Genomic DNA, 19,804 nt, shown 5'->3' with positions numbered 1-19,804 from the left:
ATTTTGACGTCCCGTTGCAAACAGCCATCGTACACCTGCTCCAGCTGCGCATAGAACGCTTCTTTCTCGTCGTCGGGTCTCCCTTCGTGTGGGCAGTGCACGTTGATGATGCTGTAGTTGAAGAAACGGCCCTTAATCCTCAACTTGCACATCCTCGCGTTGATCGGCTGCCAACCAATCACGCGTTGGCGCATCTTACCCAGCACTACAAAGCCGGTTCCCAGCTCGTTGGTGGTGCCACAGCTCTGGTAGAAAGTAGCCGCTCGATGCCCGCTTTTCCATATCTTTTGTCCCGTCCAGCAAAGTTCCTGCAGTGCTACGACTTCGAAGTTGCGTGGTTGAAGTTCGTCATAGATTAACCTATCGCAACTCGGGAAGCCGAGCGATTTGCAATTCCATGTTCCGAGTTTCCAATCGTAGTCCTTATTTCGTCGCGTAGGTCTGTGCCGATTGTTCCGATCCGTATTTCTTTCTTCGGTATTTGCAACTTTGTTTTTTTTTTCAGGGCGGCTTGTTGGGCCTGCCCCAACCCCCTGTCTCGCCGGGGGACCATCGTGCACAGCTCTGTTTAGAGTCCCACGCTGGCACTAGGACGGTGATCAGCCGCTCCTAACATGGAGAACAGACGCCGTTTTGAGCCGCACCTCCATGGTGAACAGACGCTCAGGTTTGGTGAAGCATTTCCTCTATCAACGTACTATGGTTACCGCGCCAGTGTTCGCGTCGCACCTCTTCACTTTGCTATTGCCGGACTGGTAACATTGCCCAGGCTACGCCACCCAGCTGTGTCCATGTTTCAGCTGGTAGTCTTTTGTTATCATATGACTCGAGGAGGCGTGAAGGTAGGAACTTGTGAGGACCAGGGCTAGGTATTCCGCTCCTTCCAGGTTGTCAACTCACCATTTTGTACCTGTTCAACATGTTCAATAAAAAAAATCTATTTCTAAAAACTTCAGATAAAGCCTTCGAACTTCATGCAAGTTCTACAAAATTCGGGAAAGTATTACAAGTTTCAGGAAAATCCTGTGAACTACTGTGATGACCTACGACGGTCTCAGGAAATCTCTCCGAACCTTCAGAGAAGTTCTACAAATTTCAGAGAAGTCTTACGAACTTCAGGGAAGTCCTTTAATCTTTGGGGAATAACTACGAATTTTACAGAATTTTCTACAGATTTAATGTAACTTATACGACATTTAGGCATTGCTTAAAACTTAAGGATAATCCTATGACACTTATGGATTTTTTTCCGAGCTTCAGAGAAGTCATCAATACTCTTGGGAAGTCCTCTGAACTTAACATAGTTCTCGAAGCTCAAAAAAGTTTCTAGAACTTCAGAGAAGTCGATTGAACTACAGGTAGTCCTACTAAATTCATGGGAGCTCTCCAAACTTCTGGGAAGAAATTAAGAAAAGACCCACAAACTTTTGGAAAACCCTTCGATATTTAAAGCCTTATGAACTTCAGAGAAGCTCTTCTAAATTTAGGGTCTTCATATATTCAGTTAAGTCCTTCAAACTCCAGGGAAGTCCTCAGATCTTCGAGAAAGCTCTTCGAACTTGAAGGAAATCTTACGAACTTCTGAGAATTTCTACGAACTTCGTGGTACTTCTATGATATTTGAGAAATTCCTATGAATTTCAAAAAAAAAACTCCGAACTTCAGGGAAGTCCTGAGATCTAAAAAAAAAAGTTCTTCGAACTTCGGGGAAGTCCCATGAAATTCAGGCAATACAAACTTCAATGAACAATGAAAGACCTCAACGCTTCAGGGAAGTTCTACGAATTTTAGGGAGTTTCTATGAACTTCAGCAGGCAGTTTTTTTTTAATAATAAGAGTTATTAAACCAGCGTTGTTTATGAAATCTTTTAATCATATGATTTTGAAATCATGTTATAATCAAAATTCCGCTAAATAAGATCCTTAATTTTGACAATTTGCGGAAAATTTAAACAAACTGGAAATCCGAAAAAAAATTAGAAGCAAAGGTTTGTTTAAAGAGTCTTCATTCATATCACACTTCGCAATTTCACCTTGAGATAAACTCGCAGTTTCAAAAACAGAAATCTCAAGACTTAGGGGCTTATAGATCTTTCTAGAGACATTAGATAGGGCTCCGCGCTAGTCCATCGTATCTCAGCTCTTCTTCGTCATACACCCCTAAAATCGCAATTGTTTCAGTGTCAATTGTAATTAATCTTGTAAGCAAAGATGTTTTTGCAAAACCATGAGTGAAAACGCTTTGTTATTATAGTTTTAGCACATATAACGGAAATAGGCGCCATGATACGGCTCCCTACTAGCTTCTTTACAGCAAACAATCAGATAAAGATTTCACGGGCATTCACAAGAACCTTAATACCTATTTTGGTTTGTGAAATTCCGCATTGCGCGAAGAATGATGATACAAGGATTCACTTTATTTTTTTATTAAAAACTGTTTTTTTCAAATACATGGTTTTTAAAACCAGGAAATTTTTAAATCATTGACCAGGAAAACCAGAAAAAACCAGGAATTTCAAAATGAAAAATCACTTGCCACCCTGGACTGGGACACAATGGCTGGAAATTGTTTGGAAAGGAAGGGATGGTCACATCAAACTCTAACATCAGACAAACAAATGAATTCGTAGATCGCGGGTTTCCAATACTTCTCTTACTTCACGGAAGGGTTGTCCACAAGGGTATCCAACAGTCGTGCTCTGGAGGCGTCATTACCCGGACAATGCCATACTGCGTGATCGATGTCATCATAACCGGTTCTACACCTACATATATTGCTGTCAACGAGGTTTATTATTTATTTATTTATTTGATCACCATCTTCGACTACGTCGTACAGACTCATTACTTAAAACCTAATTTAATCTAAACGCCTTATTCTAGCACTAAACACATGTTTGGTCAAAATAAAATCAAACTCGCTACAAACATCATTAAAGGAACGCAAACAAGAATTAAAACAATTATTGAATCCAAAGTTCGTTCTGTGAAATGGAATTGCAAGTAACGGGGAATTACGGAATCGTCGAGGAGGAGTATTCCATGGAATCAGTTCCAGAAGTTCAGGACAGTCCACGTTTCCTGTTATGAGGTCAAAGATAAACAGTCGTTGCAATTTGAGACGCCTGGCAGAGAGGGATTCCAAATCAATCAGCTTGCATCGGTCGGGATAACTTGGAAGATTGACTGGATCATTCCAGGGGAGCTGACGCAATGCAAACCTTATAAAACTTTTCTGAATCCTTTCAACCGCAAGGATATGCGTAACGTAAAATGGAGACCAAACCGGGGAAGCATATTCTAAAATGCTGCGAACCAGCGAGCAGAATAGCGTCTTGAGACAATAAACATCGGTGAAACCAGAAGCATGACGACGAATAAAACCAAGCACAGTATATGCTTTAGCAGTTACGATGTTTATGTGTTCGTTAAACCTTAGCTTCGAATCGATCGTAATGCCTAGATCACAGATTGAAATTGCACGTTCTAGAGAATCCGGCCCCATGTAATATTGATGGTGAATAACGTTGTTGCAGCGAGTGAAGGATATTATTTTGCACTTTTTGCTGTTTACGCGCATGCCGTTGTCACCGCACCAGACTATCACACGATGTATATCTTCTTGCAACGCGATACAGTCAGTGGGAGAAACAATCACACGGAAAAATTTTAGATCATCGGCAAAAGAAAGTTTGGATGATGAGAGCATGTCACACAGGTCATTAACATAAATGATAAAAATAAGAGGACCGAGAACACTGCCTTGTGGCACGCCAGATGGTATGTTGAAAGTCCTGGAGCGTGCGGAATTCACCATCACGAAAGCATTGCGATTAGACAGGTATGAATAGAGCCATTCAGTGATCCATGTCGGAAATCCAATGTGGTTCATTTTGGCAGCGATGAGATTGTGCGGTACTGTATCAAACGCTTTCGCAAAATCAACATAAACCGAATCCACTTGTTGCTTCGATTCTAAGCTACGGGATATCGCTGATACATAACACATTAAGTTCGATGTTGTTGAACGATGCTTCATAAAGCCGTGCTGACTGTTGGAGATGATCGGTGCAGCAGCTCTGTACAAAACGGTGTGGATCAGTTTCTCAAATACCTTACTGAGACTACAAAGTATGGATACACCTCGATAATTGGTGACACACTTGTAGCTTCCGGATTTATGGATCGGTACTATGGACGCCATTTTCCATGCATTTGGGAACGTTCTGTCTTGGAGCGAACGGTTGAAAACAGCAGCGATGGGCGTCGCCAGCGTAGCGGCGCAGTTCTTCAAAAACACAGGAGGCAAGCTGTCTGTTCCGGGTCCTTTCTTTGAATCAAGCTCATCGAGAACTTTCTGTACTTCGTCTGGAGAAAACTGTATACACGGTAGATTAATGTTATGGGACGGTATCTGTTCAAAACAGTTTTGACGTTGCACGGGTGATGCTTTACTAAACACGCTCTCGAAGAAAGTAGCAAAAAGATTGGCTGCTTCTGAGCTTGACCGAGAAGTAGTTCCATCGAAGTTGACTGAGCCAGGGATTCCATTTCCAGCTTTCCGTTTCTTGATGAAGTCCCAGAAGCGTGAAGGATTTTGCTTGACGGTTGACTGAATACTGAGCAAATAGTTTTCATGTGTTGCAGAAAGAATGACTTTGTACTCCAACTCAAGCTCACGGAGTCTAGCTTTGTCAGACCCAGTTTTTGTAAGGAAATATCGGTTGCGCATCTTACGTACATTGTTACGAAGGTTACGTAGCTCAGGAGTCCACCACGGTTGGTTGAAAACAGATATCGATTTTTGTCTTTTTCGAGGTACATGACGGTTGATAACTTCTGAGAGAGATTCGTAAAAAGCTGATAGCATCTGATCTACCGTACCATTATTCGATAATCGTTCCCACTCAATATCCATAAAAGTAGAGTTCAACAAGTCAAAGTCGCATGCCGAATAGTCAAATTTGAAACAATGATCATGATCGTCAAGTAGTGTTGGTGCGTCACTCTCGTCAAGTAGTAAAATAACTGGTGTGTGATGGTTATCTATAGGCAACAGCGGAGAAGATGGTGCAATCAGGTCAAGATATTCCGGTAGATTGGTAAAAACAAGGTCCAGCAGTCTGCCATTTGTGTTGACGAAACTATTAATCTGTCTCAACCCGTTGGCAAACATTGCTTCTGTAAAGTTCAACTCAGTATCAGTAGATACATTCGAAGGAATGAATCCATTAATGTCCTCGTCAAGATGCCATCGCAAATTAGGAAGGTTGAAATCGCCAACCGACAAGATTATGTCAGACTCCGATAGACGATCTGCAACAAGTTGCACTGCATTAGCATGAGCAGTATATAACTCGGTACTCGAATTAGGTGGGAGATAGATAGCAACTACGTAAAGCGAACGAAGTTGTGACTTTATGCAAACTGCGATTTGTTCTAGTTCATTACAGTTAGCCATCGAAACAGATTCACACTCCAGTGTGTTCTTAACCGCAATCAGCACTCCACCACCCCGCAAATGGCAACTGGTCAATTCATTGCGATCACAACGGAAAAAAACGTAATCAGACGAGATTTCACAGCTATCAATATCTGCACGGAGCCATGTTTCCGTAAAGACAAGTACGTCATAATCACAACTGGACAACAGCAAACGCAGCTGAGCAATTTTTGTGCGCAAACCCCTGACATTCTGGTAGTACACAGAAAACGTGCGATCTGAAACACGCTTCGTTGCGATGGGCACTTCGAGATGCGAAGCTAGATGGTATGTTGGCATGCTGGGTGAAACGACGCTTGTTGCAACAGCTTCGGTCAGAGATGTTTCAACAATTTCAATAGCTTCGGTTGGAGTGTGGCAGCTAGAAGCGATGGACATTACTGGAGGAGAAGTATTCCAAATGTGTGTATACTTGCCTGCGATGACGGTTTGGAAGACCCCTTCTCCATTCTCATACACAGGACCGGGATGACTGCTGAACGCTGGCAGAAGTGGCTCGACTGTAATGAGGGGATTAGGGGCTTCCATGAGGATTGCAGGCGTGCATCCCGGAGCCGGAACAATTGATACAGATGGTGAAAAACGATCGTGAAGTGGTTGACTGGAAACGTCGGAAGTATCAGGTATATCATTTTCGATATTGAATACATACTTGCCTGTAGTAGTGGCTTGGAAGACCCCTGCTCCATTCTCATACACAGGACCGGGATGTCTGCTGAACGCTGGCAGGAGTGGCTCGACTGTGATGAGGGGATCAGGGGCTTCCATGAGGCTTACAGGCGTGCATCCCGGAGCCGGAACGGTTGGTCCAGATGATGAGAGACGAGCGGGAAGTGATTGACTGGAAGCGTCGAACGTATCAGGTACAACATTTTCATTAATGAATGCGTACTTGCCTGTAGCAGCGGATTGGAAGACCCCTTCTCCACACCCAAATACAGGACCAGGACGACTGCTGAACGCTGGCAGGAATGGCTCGACTGTGATGGGGGGATCAGGGGCTTCCGAAATGCTCAAGCTAGTGCGTCCCGGGACGAAGCAAATTAACTCAAGTCCATTACAGGAGTGGCTGGAGAAGATGTTTGAACTGGCAGCAACGGTGTTATTGGTTTCCGGTACTTCAAAGGAACCCGAAATTTTTGGGATCCGTAATCTTCAAACTCCCGGAATAACACACCCTCAGGCCAAGTTTCTGGATCCAAAGCCTTAGATTTCAACGATGGATCAAGACCAACTTTGAAGGACACAAATGAAAAAGTTGTGATATCCTTGTCTTTTGGAATCAGTTTTATCACAGCAGGATCACTGTCGACATTGAGATTGGCTTTGACCATAGCCGATACAGCTTCAACTCCAACATCTGGTCTAATTCTGGAGAGATACAACCAGAATTTCTGATCCTCGTTCTTAAAGACAGGTACCGACACGACATTATCTAACGGCTGCTTTATGTAGAGATGTGCATCTAGCGAGTAGTGGTTGGACATAAGTCTTGACATCACGCGAATGAAGCCCCGACTTACATCCAGACCTTTGAACCACGCTCTCGAAGAAACATTTGGAATAATGGAATGTAACCACTGCCCAAAATAAATTACTTGTCCAATCGTTTTGCCAACTTAAAAGGGAACTCTGACGTACTAATGGGGAAAAATTCATCATGTGAAATTCTTCTATCATAAATCTCGCCTTGTTGTGCGCCCACCTTTGCGAGAGAGTCTGCCTTCTCATTGCCTGGGATTGAGCAATGTGAGGGGACCCATACAAAGGTAATCATATATGATCTTTCGACCAGCAAACTCCCTTACCTTTGAAAGGAAATAAGATGAGTGCCTACCTTTCATCGATCGAATAGCCTCAATCGAACTGAGACTATCCGAGAAGATTAAGTAATGGTCTATGGGCAGGTCGGAAATCATCCCCAATGCGAAGTTGATTGCTGCTAGCTCAGCAACATCAACGGAACAAGATTCCTGAAGTTTTCGAAAGGCGGTTGAGTATTCATTGAAGACGCCGAAGCTAGTAGATCCATCAGTGAAAAATCTTCTATTGCAATTGACTTGTTGGTTGTTGATCTGGAACTCCTTGAATAGCCTGTTTCATGGAAAGAACATAGTCAATGGGGGAACTGTAGTTAGTAAAGTATACACGAGGGGGGGCTATAGCACGGAAGGCTTATATCCGATGACATGTAATTAAGATAGATTCGCACGGATCTAGACTGGATGCTCAATTCGAGCATTTCTTCGAAGTTTTCAATCACAAGGTTGTTACTGACACTACATTTAATAAATATTCTTCATGAGAGCTCCTAGAAACGGTTCTGCAGGGGTTTTACTCCCGCTAGAACCTTCTTCTTCTTCTTCTTCGCATTTCAAGCTTATTGCTTATCGCATTTTAGCTTATTGCGTGCTCTCAACTTAGTGTTCTAGATGCACTTCCACAGTTATTAATTGAGAGCTTTTTGTATTGAGAGCCATTTTTGCATTAGTATAATTGTGTGGCAAGTACAATCATACTCTATGCCCAGGGAAGTCGAGAAATTTTCCAACCCGAAAAATTCCTAGACCGGACCGGGAATCGAACCCAGCCACCGCTAGAACCTCTAGACTATAATTCCGCACATGCATACAGCCAAGGGCAATACGTAAACAAAGATATTGAATGCGTTCCAATTTAATTAGGTGGCTGTTTCCTGCTGAGAGGAAGCAAAAAGAGCCATACTCAAGAACTGAAAGAATAGTCATTTTATACAGCTTAGTTAGGTCTTCCGGGTGAGCACCCCACCATGCCCCGGAAATTGATCGTAGAAAGTTGATCCTTTGTTGACACTTTTGTTTCAAATACTTAGTATGGGTACCCCAAGTGCATTTTGAATCAAACCAGACTCCAAGGTATTTGAAGGTTAAAGATTGGGTAATGTCTCTGCCCAAAAGATTTGGACGCAGTTGGGCTGGAAACCGCTTCCTTGTAAACACTACCAATTCAGTTTTTTGCGGTGAAAACTCGATCCCTAAATTTCTTGCCCAGAAAGACAGATTGTTTAGGGAACTTTGCAATGGTCTTTGCAAGATTTCCGCACGTGGACCTCTCAGGGAAACCACGGAGTCGCATCGTCTGCAAGCTGTCTAAGCGTGCATCGATTATCTAAGCAGTTATCAATATCTTTGACATAGAAATTATAAAGTAAGGGACTTCAACATGAACCTTGGTGTAAGCCCATGTAGCTAATTCTAGAAGTTGTCAGTTGACCTAGATTAAAGGTCATTTGTTTTTCTGACAGCAAATTATACAAGAAATTATTTAAAATACCGAGTAATCCACTAATGTGCAAATTTTCTGACAGTAGGGTAGAGAACTACTTCGGCTTAATCGCCCATTTTGGGCCTATCGAGCAGAAAACTTCAAACAAATTCTTGATTTCATAGTTAACTAGTCGATTGTGCGTTTGGTACGATACTTTAGCTTATAAGCTATGGAAAGAAGTCAATGAGAATGCGTGATATGAAGGTTTGCACCCATTATTCCCAAAAACAAAAGAAGCGCTCCGACCGAATCACGTTTTATCTTCATTCGATAGGCCGAAGTGAATTCATTGGCGTTTCAAAGCGTTAGGCCGAGTTTAGAATCCGTAGGCCGAGTTTGGCGTCAAGAAGCAGTGTTAGACTTTTGACAATATCTCAACGGTTGGTTTCTCTTTATCAAATCTTACGGTACGTACGGAAAGGTAAATAAATTTGGAAGCCATCAGTAATAATAACATTCCGTTTGGTGCTAAACTGCGCTAGATTATCGACGTGGATTGCAGAGAAAGCTTAAGTCACGTCCCAAGCAGTTTTGGAAGTTTGTCAACGAACAACGTCATGAAGCTGGTCTGCCGTCGTCTATGACACATAATGGTAACGTGGCCTCATCTACGCAAGATATCTGTCAGCTGTTCTCTGAAAAATTTGCTAGTGTCTTCACGGACGAGAGACTGAGTGACGACCATGCCCGACTGGCTGCCAGTTACATACCACTCTCTGGCCAAACCATGAGCAGAATTGACATCAATCCCGAGATGTTTTTCAGGGCTTCCTCGAAACTCAAGTCGTCGTACAATCCGGGTCCTGACGGAATTCCATCGGCGTTCCTCAAAATGCACTTGGACAGTTTGTTGTCTCCACTGCTGCACGTTTTTCAGCGGTCTGTGGACGTCGGAGTTTTCCCATCCTGTTGGAAGCTAGCGCACATGTTTCCAGTACATAAAAAAGGCAACAAACAGGACGTTGGCAACTACCGTGGCATCACTTCCTTTGCACTGTTGCTAAATTGTTCAAACTCGTTGTTATGGGACCGTTACTCGCTCACTGTAAGCCGTATATTAGTATCGACCAGCATGGTTTCATGGCTGGTCGCTCCACTGCCACTAACTTGCTGTGCCTTACTTCCTACATCTCTAACAGTATGTCGGATCGTGCTCAGACGGATGTCATTTATACTGACTTATGTATACTAAAGAGACTATTATGTTCAAGTATGTTTTGTTAGGCACTGAAATTGAGTGCGTCAGCCAAATTAAGAACCTAGGCGTGATTCTGGATACAAAACTCTCTTTGAAGCAGCACATCTCGCACGCCGTCGACAAAGCTTCCAGAATTCTAGGGTTTATCTTCAGGATTGCCAAAGACTTCACGGATATCTACTGCCTTAAATCGTTGTACTACTCCTTGTCTCACTCCATATTAGAATACTGCTCGGTTGTCTGGACTCCTCACTACAACAACGGTGTCGAAAGAGTTGAGTCTGTTCAGCGACGGTTCCTGAGATATGCGCTACGTAAACTGCCGTGGACGGATCCCTTCCGATTGCCTAGTCGGACCGAAGAGATACAGCAAGGGCATTGCTAATTGCGGATATTTTTCAAGGACGCACCGATTGCCCTGTCCTCCTTGTGCAAATTGACATCAATGTTGAACCCCGAGCCCTACGGAATAATTCAATGCTGCGCCTGCCCATACAGCGTGGTTTACAGAGACTCTTCAACAGGGTCTCCGCACTGTTTGATTTTGACCTGACTCGCCAGCTGCTTCGCCTGAGGTTTAGTTCGTTTTTTCTAGATCAGTTTAGTTTATTTAATAATTTAATTTTGTTTTACGAGATGACTATCTATGTACTTATTGATGTTTTGTTTTAGTACTTTTCATGTTAATCAATTAATTTCAGTAAAGTTGCGGGTTCTTAAAATATACTGATCAATTCAGGGCTATCTAGAGAACTTTAAAGAAATTCAATAATCGGTTAGGTAGTTTTAATAACACCAGGAAAGTCTAGACTATTGAATAAGTTTTAAATAAGTGTCGATAATTTAATGAAAGTTTCGTGAACTTCAGAAAAATCATGAGAACTTCAGTGAAAATCATAAAACTATATTAATTATTTCGTTCCAATTCTATGAAAATTGCGGGAGCACAAAAGTTCCATAAACTTACAAAAACTTCGAAAACTTCACAGAAGGACAGTGGTCTTCAGCAACATTTCGAGAACTTCATAGAAATCTATGGAGCCTAAGGGAAGATCCGCGAACTTCAAGAATTTGTATGAACATAGCAAAATGCGGGAGCATTTGAAAGAAGTTTAGTAAGCTCCGAAAATTAGAGGAATTTTAGGGAGAGATCAGTTCCATTAGTTTAAGAAAATAAGTGGTAAATTTAAAGCAGTACCCAGATTTTCAGATAAATTCAAAGACGTTAAAAATGTAATTGAGGTCTTCGCATAAGTTCAAAAGTTCACTGAAGCTTAAACATTTTCGGACATTTTCGGACGGTTCAATTAAATTCAGCGCAGTACAACAAGCTTCATGAGAACTGTTAGAGCAGTTTTGAGAATTTCAGAAAAGAACAGAGAACCTCAGAGCAGTTTCGTTAACATTAGAGAAGTCACATAAAGTTTAGAGAACTTCAGCGAATTGTTAAACCTTTAGTTGAGATTCATGATCGTTAGACAAATTAAGGAAACTTTAGGAAGTCCTATGCAGTTCAGGGAAGTTTAAGAATTTGATGAGTAGTATTGTGAGAATCAGGCCAGGTTCTCAAACTAAAAAAGAACTTCAAGACAGATTCATTAACTTCAGGAAAAATTTGGGAAGTTCTCGAATAAAGGGTGTCCACGATGAAATTGCCACACACAAAATTGATTCGCAAAATTCGAGTTTTCATCCGATTGCCATCAAATTTTCAGGGATTGAGAAATAACTATTAAACTTCATTTTACCATTTTACTCGTATTTTATTTACAGTCCATACGCAAATGCCCGCACCTTGGCCTTAACCCCGGCCATAAGATTCTGCACAACCTGTGAATCAACCGTTTTTTGCATGTAAACCCATACTTTCTTCAGTTCCTCGACTGTCTTCACTACCTTAGGTCGTTTAAGAAGGTGCTGCTTCATAATCGCCCCTCGATGGGGCGGAGCTCCGGAGTGTTGGGAGGGTTGAACATTTTCGGCACGAAATTGACCTTATTGTCCGCATACCACTTCAGCACGTCCTTGGAGTAGTGGCATGAGGCCAAATCCGGCCAGAAGATTGTTGGGACGTTGTGGGCCTTCAGGAGAGGAATCAGCCGCTTCTAGAGGCACTCTTTTATGTACACCTGTCCGTTCATCGTGTCACGAAAGGTGCACTCCGCTTCCCGCACGTGCAGATGGCTTGCCAAACCAGGAATTTCTTCGCAAATTTGGACATCTTCTGAGTGCGGACATGCTCCGGAACGCTGAACTTATCCTTGGCCGTGAAAAACAGGTTGCCGGGGATCTGTTTGAAGTCGACCTTCACATATGTTTCGTCGTCCATGATGCAGCATTCAACTTTCGTCAGCATGTTGAGGTACAACTTCCTGGCATGGGTTTTGGCGGACTTGTTCTGCTTCTCGTCGCGATTAGGGGCCTTTTGTACCTTGAACGTTCGAAGCCCAGCCTTAGTTTTGGCCTTCTGGACAAAACTTCGGCTTAGGTGCAGCTTCTTAGCCACATCCCTAACGGAGGCGTTCGGATTTCGGTTGAAGGCCCCAACTACGCGGTTGTGATTTTTGGTGTTGTACGGAATACTTTTTCCTTCACTTCAGGGCTTCCGATCGGTGGTCAACCGTTCCTCGAACCGCTTAATCACTCGCGACACCGTGGAATTCGCGATTCCCAACGTTTTAGCGATGGAACGATGCGAGAGATCCTTGTTCTCGTGATGAATGCGCAAGATTTTATCACGCACGAGCTGTTCTTTCGACTCCATTTCCGCGAGTTTTGATCACAGGACTTTAAAACTTGCAGGATGCAAATAATGCACTTTGAACTAAATCCACCCAAATTTTCATTAAATTCTACCCAACGGTTAAAAAGTTAGAGCAATTTCATAGTGTGGCAATTTCATCGTGGACACCCTTTAGTTCCATATTCAATGGTTATTTCGATGAAACTATCCTCCGAACTCAATTTTCTTTTGGTTTTCCTCGTAATTACCTTGAAATTCTCCACAATAAGACACCCTTTGGAACGATTATCAGAATATTCATTGAATTCATTTCAGATTCTTATTCTCACTCCTTCGCTTGGAATTCTACTCACATTGAAAGTCTCCTAAGAATTCATTGGCATTTCTACTCACAATTTCCTTAGATTTCTTCTCATAATTTGTTTGAAAAAGTCTCCTGAATTTATTTTCCAAATTCCTTTGAAGATGTCCTGGAGTTATTCTCAGATTTAATTGTAATCCTTCTTTTCGTATTTCAAAAAAAAAATCCATGGTCTTATGCTCCGAATTTGTTTCCTACCACAAACTTTATGAAATTATCCTCAGAATGCAATTGAAATTTTCTATTGAAGTTCACAGGAGTTGTGCTCCTCAGAAATTCCTAATTTTCAATAAAATTTACTTTTAATTCAATTCAGGGTCACTTTTTGGTCACTATTTTCACAACTATAAGTCACTATTTAGTCACTTATTTCTTTAACATGGCCACTAAAATCACTATTTTTGACGGCAGTGATGGCTACCAACCCTGCGCTGGTTTCCCAGGCTTTTGAATAGCTATTACTTAAACCTGTCTCCATGTTGGTGGAACTATATTGAATTCCATAAATGAATTATATAGGTTAAGTAATCGTCTCTTAGCGATATCGGGGAGGTTTTTTAGAAGGTCGAATTTGGAGGCCTGAATTTGATCATATCGCTTCCCGGAGCAGAGTTATTCGATGAAAGAAGTGCCATTGAAAATTCCAGCATTGTGAATCGTTCATCCAGCGGGCCGTTACTTCGGGCTGTATCCCGTAAAGTTGGTTGTGCTGGTACAGAGTCTGGACAAACCTTTTTAGCGAAGTCGAATATCCATTGGGAGGAGTATTCTTCACTCTCATTGGAATCATTGGATTATACAGTTCGGCATAAGGATGAATGCAGAAAAAATAGATTCGATAGGAGCGCTTCTTTTGTATTTGAGAAGAATGGATGTAAATATTCATATAAAGGGTGGAACGGTCAAAAATTGGTCGACTCAAATTTGGCGAATTTTTTTTTTTATCGTGCATTTAAAAAACTTGAACACTCCTCATTTTGTAGGTCTGTGCGTATGGAATGTTGCCTCTATTTTGTTTTTGCCATTTTCCATTCAGTTGTCGTCAAAATGGCGTCGAAGCAAGAGGATCAGCGTATCAAAATTTTGCTCGCGCGTTAGCGAAATTTAAATTATTCCCAAGCAGATTGATTGCGTTAGAAATTTGATTGCGTTATGATGAACGATGAAATATACGTCAAGGCGGATGTCAAGCAGCTCCCAGGTCAAGAGTTTACACGGCTACTGGAAAAGGAAAGGTTCAAGATAAGTTTAAGCCGAAAAAGATCAGAGTTGGTTGGAAATGCTAAAATGAAGCTTTAGTGTGATAATTTATCAGCTAGAGAATGATCTTTAGAAGAGGGTACGTGGATAGTTCCGTTAGAGTACGGCAGTGTGACAATTAAATAGAAGTTGAAAATGAGGATGAAGACATACTCCGAGTACATCGTACGGGTTAGGCAAAAAGGTGTGCGTTTGACTTTGTACTGTCGCATTAATGGTCCTTCGCTCATTTTCGACTTCTATTTAATTTTCATACTGCCGTACTCTAACGGAACTATCCACCTACACTCTTCTAAAGACCATTTACTAGCTCATAAATTATCACACTAAAGCTTCATGTTAGCATTTCCAACCAACTCTGAAAATCGCAAACTTCGCGTATGAAGTAACATAAAAACACTTTTGAAAACCGAAAAAGATGTCAAAGTTCCCGAAAAAATGCTTGGTTTTGGTAGGCGATTTGCACCTGTGGGCTGAAAAGCAAAATTTTCGTGACAACTGACATTATCAACCAAAAATGTTTTCAAAAACGATTGTTGCCTTTTTTTGTAGAAACACAGTTGTTCCGTGCTGTTTTGGCCAGACCTCGCTTCCTGTCACTACGGGAAAAAGGCTCATGAACGTTATACTGCCAACAACGTGCAACTCGTACCCAAGGACAAAACCCTGCAAACTCGCCGGAGCTGCACCCAATTGAAAAATATTGGGCAATCGTTACGCGGAATCTCAATAAAACTCAGAAAACAGTTGGAAATGAGAAACCGTTCAAAGCAAATTGACGTTCAGTATCAATTAATGTGGTACACAATAGGTGGAAGGTGAGAAACTAAAAAGCCCGACAGTTCGCATTTGGAAAATCCGATGCCTAATCAAATAATTTTCCTGTATTTTGTAGTCATTGAACTTCAAAAAGAATTAAAATTTGATCACTTATACAATAACATAATCGGTTTGCACTTTCATGACTGACCAATTTTTGATCGTTCCTAAAGACTTTGTTTTGTATTTTTTGAACTAATCATTCGTACCAAATGTATGATTGAAATCGTTCTCTTCGAAAGCACGTTTCTGCACCATATGGCGGAAAAGGGTGCTTGTGCCGAAGTAGTGTTATACCATAACAGAATCGGAATTGATATTAATATATCAAATTTGGTTTGTTTATCAAGCTAAACATTGCATTAGGTCCCAAGTAACATTGATCGATTCTCTTCGTCGACTTTCTCTTTCGTTAATAACTTCAGCACATAACCGCTTCTTATTGTGTTTGTGTTTGAAAATACCTTGGAATGTCTTTACATGGCCGTGGGGATACAAAGAGAAAGTCGACGAAGAGAATCTGTCAATGTTACTTAGGACCCAATGCAATGTTCAGCTTGATATATCTTAGAACGTTTAGCAAGAAACTGCCATTAAAGTAAGTGAAAATGAAACATTACAACTCACTCCAACTTTAATATGAATTGATCAGTATTATAGCCCCCCATACAATCATTCATGTTCTCATGAAAAGAAATTTAATCGCTTAACTTTTCACCATTCAACACACACACACACACACAGCCTGCAGAAGTTTCATTCATTTCAAATTGCACGCCCACTCCCTTCCCTGGTGCTGCTGTGCCACACCGAGAACCACATTCAATTTTCCCCAAACGCAAACCAGAACAAAGTGTGCTGCTGCTGTCTCTTTTATTAAAATGTGTAATTATTTTTAAAAACTTTTCCTTTCCGCGCCGCCACCGCATTTGTGCGACAGCCGGTTGGCTTTTGTCTGGCGTAGATGTTCACATTTATACATGTTCGTATTGTGCAAGTTTGATCGTCCTCTCGTCGTCGTGCTGCATCCAGGTCTGCCGGAAGTCATCCCGGGGGATGATTCCTTCATTCCTCCTTTCTTTCCGCGGTCCCCCCCCCCCCTAAAATCAAAGTATATGGCGAGATTTCCAATTATAATCGAGAATAAATGGACACGTGGAATGAGCACACCAAAGAAATGAAAGCGAAAGTTCATCATACTCTCAATAGAAATTGCAACCCCCGCGGGCAACACGTGTACATCGTTGTAGAAATAATTATGTACTTCCTTCGGCTGAAAATTTTTCCTTCTTCAATTCGATCGACCCAGAATCAACCGAAGCCTTCCACATTGAATCGTTTTCAATGGAAGCCGGTACCTTGACATTATATTGAAAACAGAATACCTACTAAAGTTTGCTCTCTTTCGATTCTTCTCTTTCTCTATTTTGCAGCACACTCGTTCCGTGGAAGCTTTTCCGGCAAGAGCTATCGCAGGTGCATCCCATCTCTTCCGGGCTGGAAGCGATGGCACTCAAAACCACCATAGACTTAACGTGCAATGATTATATATCAAATTTTGAATTTGATGTGTTTACTAGGTGAGTGGTCTTTGTGAATCTATCGATTCCGTCGATGAAGCTAACCGGCACAAATTTCCTGTACCCCCGCAGGCTGTTTCAACCATGGAATACGCTGCTGAGAAATTGGCAAATCCTTGCTGTGACGCACTCGGGCTACGTCGCCTTCCTAACGTACGACGAAGTCAAGGCACGCTTACAGAAGTATATCACTAAGGCTGGTAGTTATGTTTTCAGGTAAGGGTCCTTCGGCAGCTGAGCAATATCCAATACCACTGATCGCTTTTATCCCGGCACAGATTATCCTGCACACGACTAGGTCAGTGGGCGATAGGTTACGTAACGGTGGAAGGCGACATCCTCCAAACAATTCCCCAAAACAAGTCATTATGTCAAGCTTTACTAGATGGTCACAGGTAGGTTTCCGGATGTGCACACTCATCCCGTCAGCAATTGGGTTTTTGAATTGCGGAATTGTTCGGTAAAAGTTTAAAAATCTGTGGAAAAATTAAAAACGAGAAAAGTTATTCCGAGCTTGTGCATACTTAGTTCTGTTGACTCCATTTAATGATAGATTTGACTGACTAATAGCAATTCAAAGCCCCAGCACAAAATACTGACTGCCGTAAAATAATCGAAGTGTGCGCGATGAATTCCCATTGTTGAAACCCAATCTTAATCTTTAATATCATCGAAAAACAACAACAGGGAAGGCTTCTATCTGTACCCGGACGGGAAGCCGCAGAATCCGGATCTCTCGTTTGCCGTGCAGAGTCCCCTAGAGGATCACATCACGGTGACGCAGGAGCAGTACGAACTCTACTGTGAGATGGGTAAGATTCGAATCAAGTCCCGCGCGATGATCTAGAATTTCAAATCCACTGACGCATTCGGTTTTCCCCAACAACAGGGAGCACGTTCCAGCTGTGTAAAATCTGTGCCGAAAACGATAAGGATATAAGGATCGAACCCTGCGGGCATCTGCTGTGTACGCCTTGCTTGACGGCGTGGCAGGTGGACTCCGAAGGACAGGTAAGTGTTGGTGAAAAGTAAAAAAAAATCCGGATTGATAATCCAGGGTCAACTGGAGCCCCATTTCGCGATTCGTTCTAAACCCGGTTTGCTTAGATTGACAAGGATACGTCAAAAATTCTTTGCAAAAAAAAGTCTAACCACTGACACCAACAGGGTTGCCCCTTCCTATGTCAGGAATAATATATGGTTGGCATGAGGATGTTAGGCATAACGGACGTTTGGCATAATTTTTAATGGGCTAGAAAATGAACAAAGCAGAACTAATTTCGCTTGAATTTGAGATTGCTTGGATCAGTACCGTATTAACGGGAGGGTGATGGTGGGCTAAAGCCAGGGGCACCAATTTGGAGGGGGCCACCACCGCCTAGAACGAACTCGATTTATACTTTAACAGAGCGTCCTAAGAATAGGGTTTCTTGGGTAAACTTGTGAAGACCTTTCGATGCCTGCAGGCTGTTCTAATTTTCGAATAATTGTAAAATGTGTTGCTTCTACAGAGCTTTTGGATGTTTAATCGCCTTTCTTTATTTACAGAGTGTCTACTAAAAATACGTTATTTTTTGTACAACATGACAATCAAATCTATTAAATGTTGAATATTAATATTTATTTAATTTGAGTAATTCGTAGTTCTCAAAATATGCTATTTTCTGAAGATTCGTTTTTTTTTTTCAAAGTGCCAGATTTTTTTGAAGTTTGCAACTAATTTTATGGACGATTAGAGATCTTTAGTGCCATTGACTTTACAACAATTGTTCACAGCAAAAAAAATGTAATATCAATCAACGTAATTCAAGCTGATGTATGAAATAATGATGTAATAGCAGAAAGCAGATACAATATTACAGCAATGGATGTAATTTTGTTCGCAAAATCGATGTACATCGTACAATGTGATATTACACAACCGATGGATTGACCTGGTTGCAGCAGTTTCGATGTAATATTCAACAACTTTTTTTGCTATGTAGGAACGTTACAAAAGTTTTGAGAAATGAAAGGGAATGCTGAGAATTTCAGCGAAGCTTCATAAACAAACTGCGAGAACATACGGGAAGTTTACATTCTGAAAATATGGGGAACTTACTGGAAGCTTTAAGAACCACTTCTGTTAGCATCCGAGGAACTGCAGGAACTTTTAAGAAGTGCCTAGAATTTCAGAGAACTTCACCGGTGCCAAGAGTACTTCAGAAATAAAGAGAACTTAAGGAAAGTTGTGGAAACATTTAAGAAGTATTAAGTAGCTCAGAAAAGCTAGATCTAGATATATTTGGGGAATTTCAGAAATCTTTAGGGCAGTTCCTGTAACCTTAGTCGCAGTTTAAAGATCTATAAGAGTGAGTTTAGACAAATTCAGGATAGTTCCATGATGTGCTATGAAAAAATCGAGAACCCTTAAGAATATCAGGGCCTTGGAGGCTGTTCATTAACAACGTAGACAAGTTTTTTGGATTCTTGACCCCCTCCGTCCCCCTGCGTAGACAATTTTCGCGTAACATTTGAAAAGGGCCTATCCTCGTTGATCGATTCTCTTCATCGACTGTCTCTTTGGTTTACCACGGCAACATAAACGAGTTTCTCGCTAAGCTCGCAGCACATTTCGACAGAAGATGATGTTAGTTTGCACCTGAAATACCACATGCAATGGGGAATTCATTTGCAGTCGGGTTATTCGCGAAAGATAAAATCGATGAAGAGAATCGATCAACAATGATAGGCCCTTTTCTCGTGTTGCGCGAGAATTGTCCAAACATTTTTTTTTAATTTGTGGGCCATGGATAGTTGTCATCCCCCCACCTCAAACTGTCTAAGTAGTTTATGAACAGCCCCTTGAGAGAATTTCTGAAAATTTCAGAAAAATTCCAGGATTTTCACAGAAGTTCAGAGAATTTCAAGAAAATTCAAAGGAGTTTCGAAAATTCCATTTATTTCAGAGCAGAACCGAGATTTTCGATAGAGTTGAAAGCTACAGGGAAGCTCCGACAACATCAAGACAGCTCAGAGAATCAAAGAGGCG

The 19,804-nt window shown here is 41.6% G+C and overlaps 1 protein-coding gene across 1 annotated transcript in view; it reads left to right on the top strand.

Annotated features, from left to right (window-relative positions):
• The window catches only part of Cbl (E3 ubiquitin-protein ligase CBL), a 253,881-nt gene that overhangs the window by 198,069 nt on the left and 36,008 nt on the right, over positions 1 to 19,804 (top strand). Inside the window, exons 2-6 of the mRNA XM_065226080.1 lie at positions 16,627 to 16,773; positions 16,846 to 16,989; positions 17,052 to 17,168; positions 17,461 to 17,585; positions 17,663 to 17,784. Coding sequence (XP_065082152.1) covers positions 16,627 to 16,773; positions 16,846 to 16,989; positions 17,052 to 17,168; positions 17,461 to 17,585; positions 17,663 to 17,784 — 655 coding nt within the window. The remainder of the gene's footprint in view (positions 1 to 16,626; positions 16,774 to 16,845; positions 16,990 to 17,051; positions 17,169 to 17,460; positions 17,586 to 17,662; positions 17,785 to 19,804) is intronic.

Source organism: Ochlerotatus camptorhynchus, unplaced genomic scaffold (assembly GCF_037179485.1).
Source record: "Ochlerotatus camptorhynchus isolate MF236.1 unplaced genomic scaffold, CSIRO-AGI_Acam_v1.1 ptg000244l, whole genome shotgun sequence".
Lineage (NCBI taxonomy): Eukaryota > Metazoa > Arthropoda > Insecta > Diptera > Culicidae > Ochlerotatus > Ochlerotatus camptorhynchus.
Note: the sequence above shows the minus strand (reverse complement) of the source record. Positions and strands in the feature narration are given on the sequence as shown.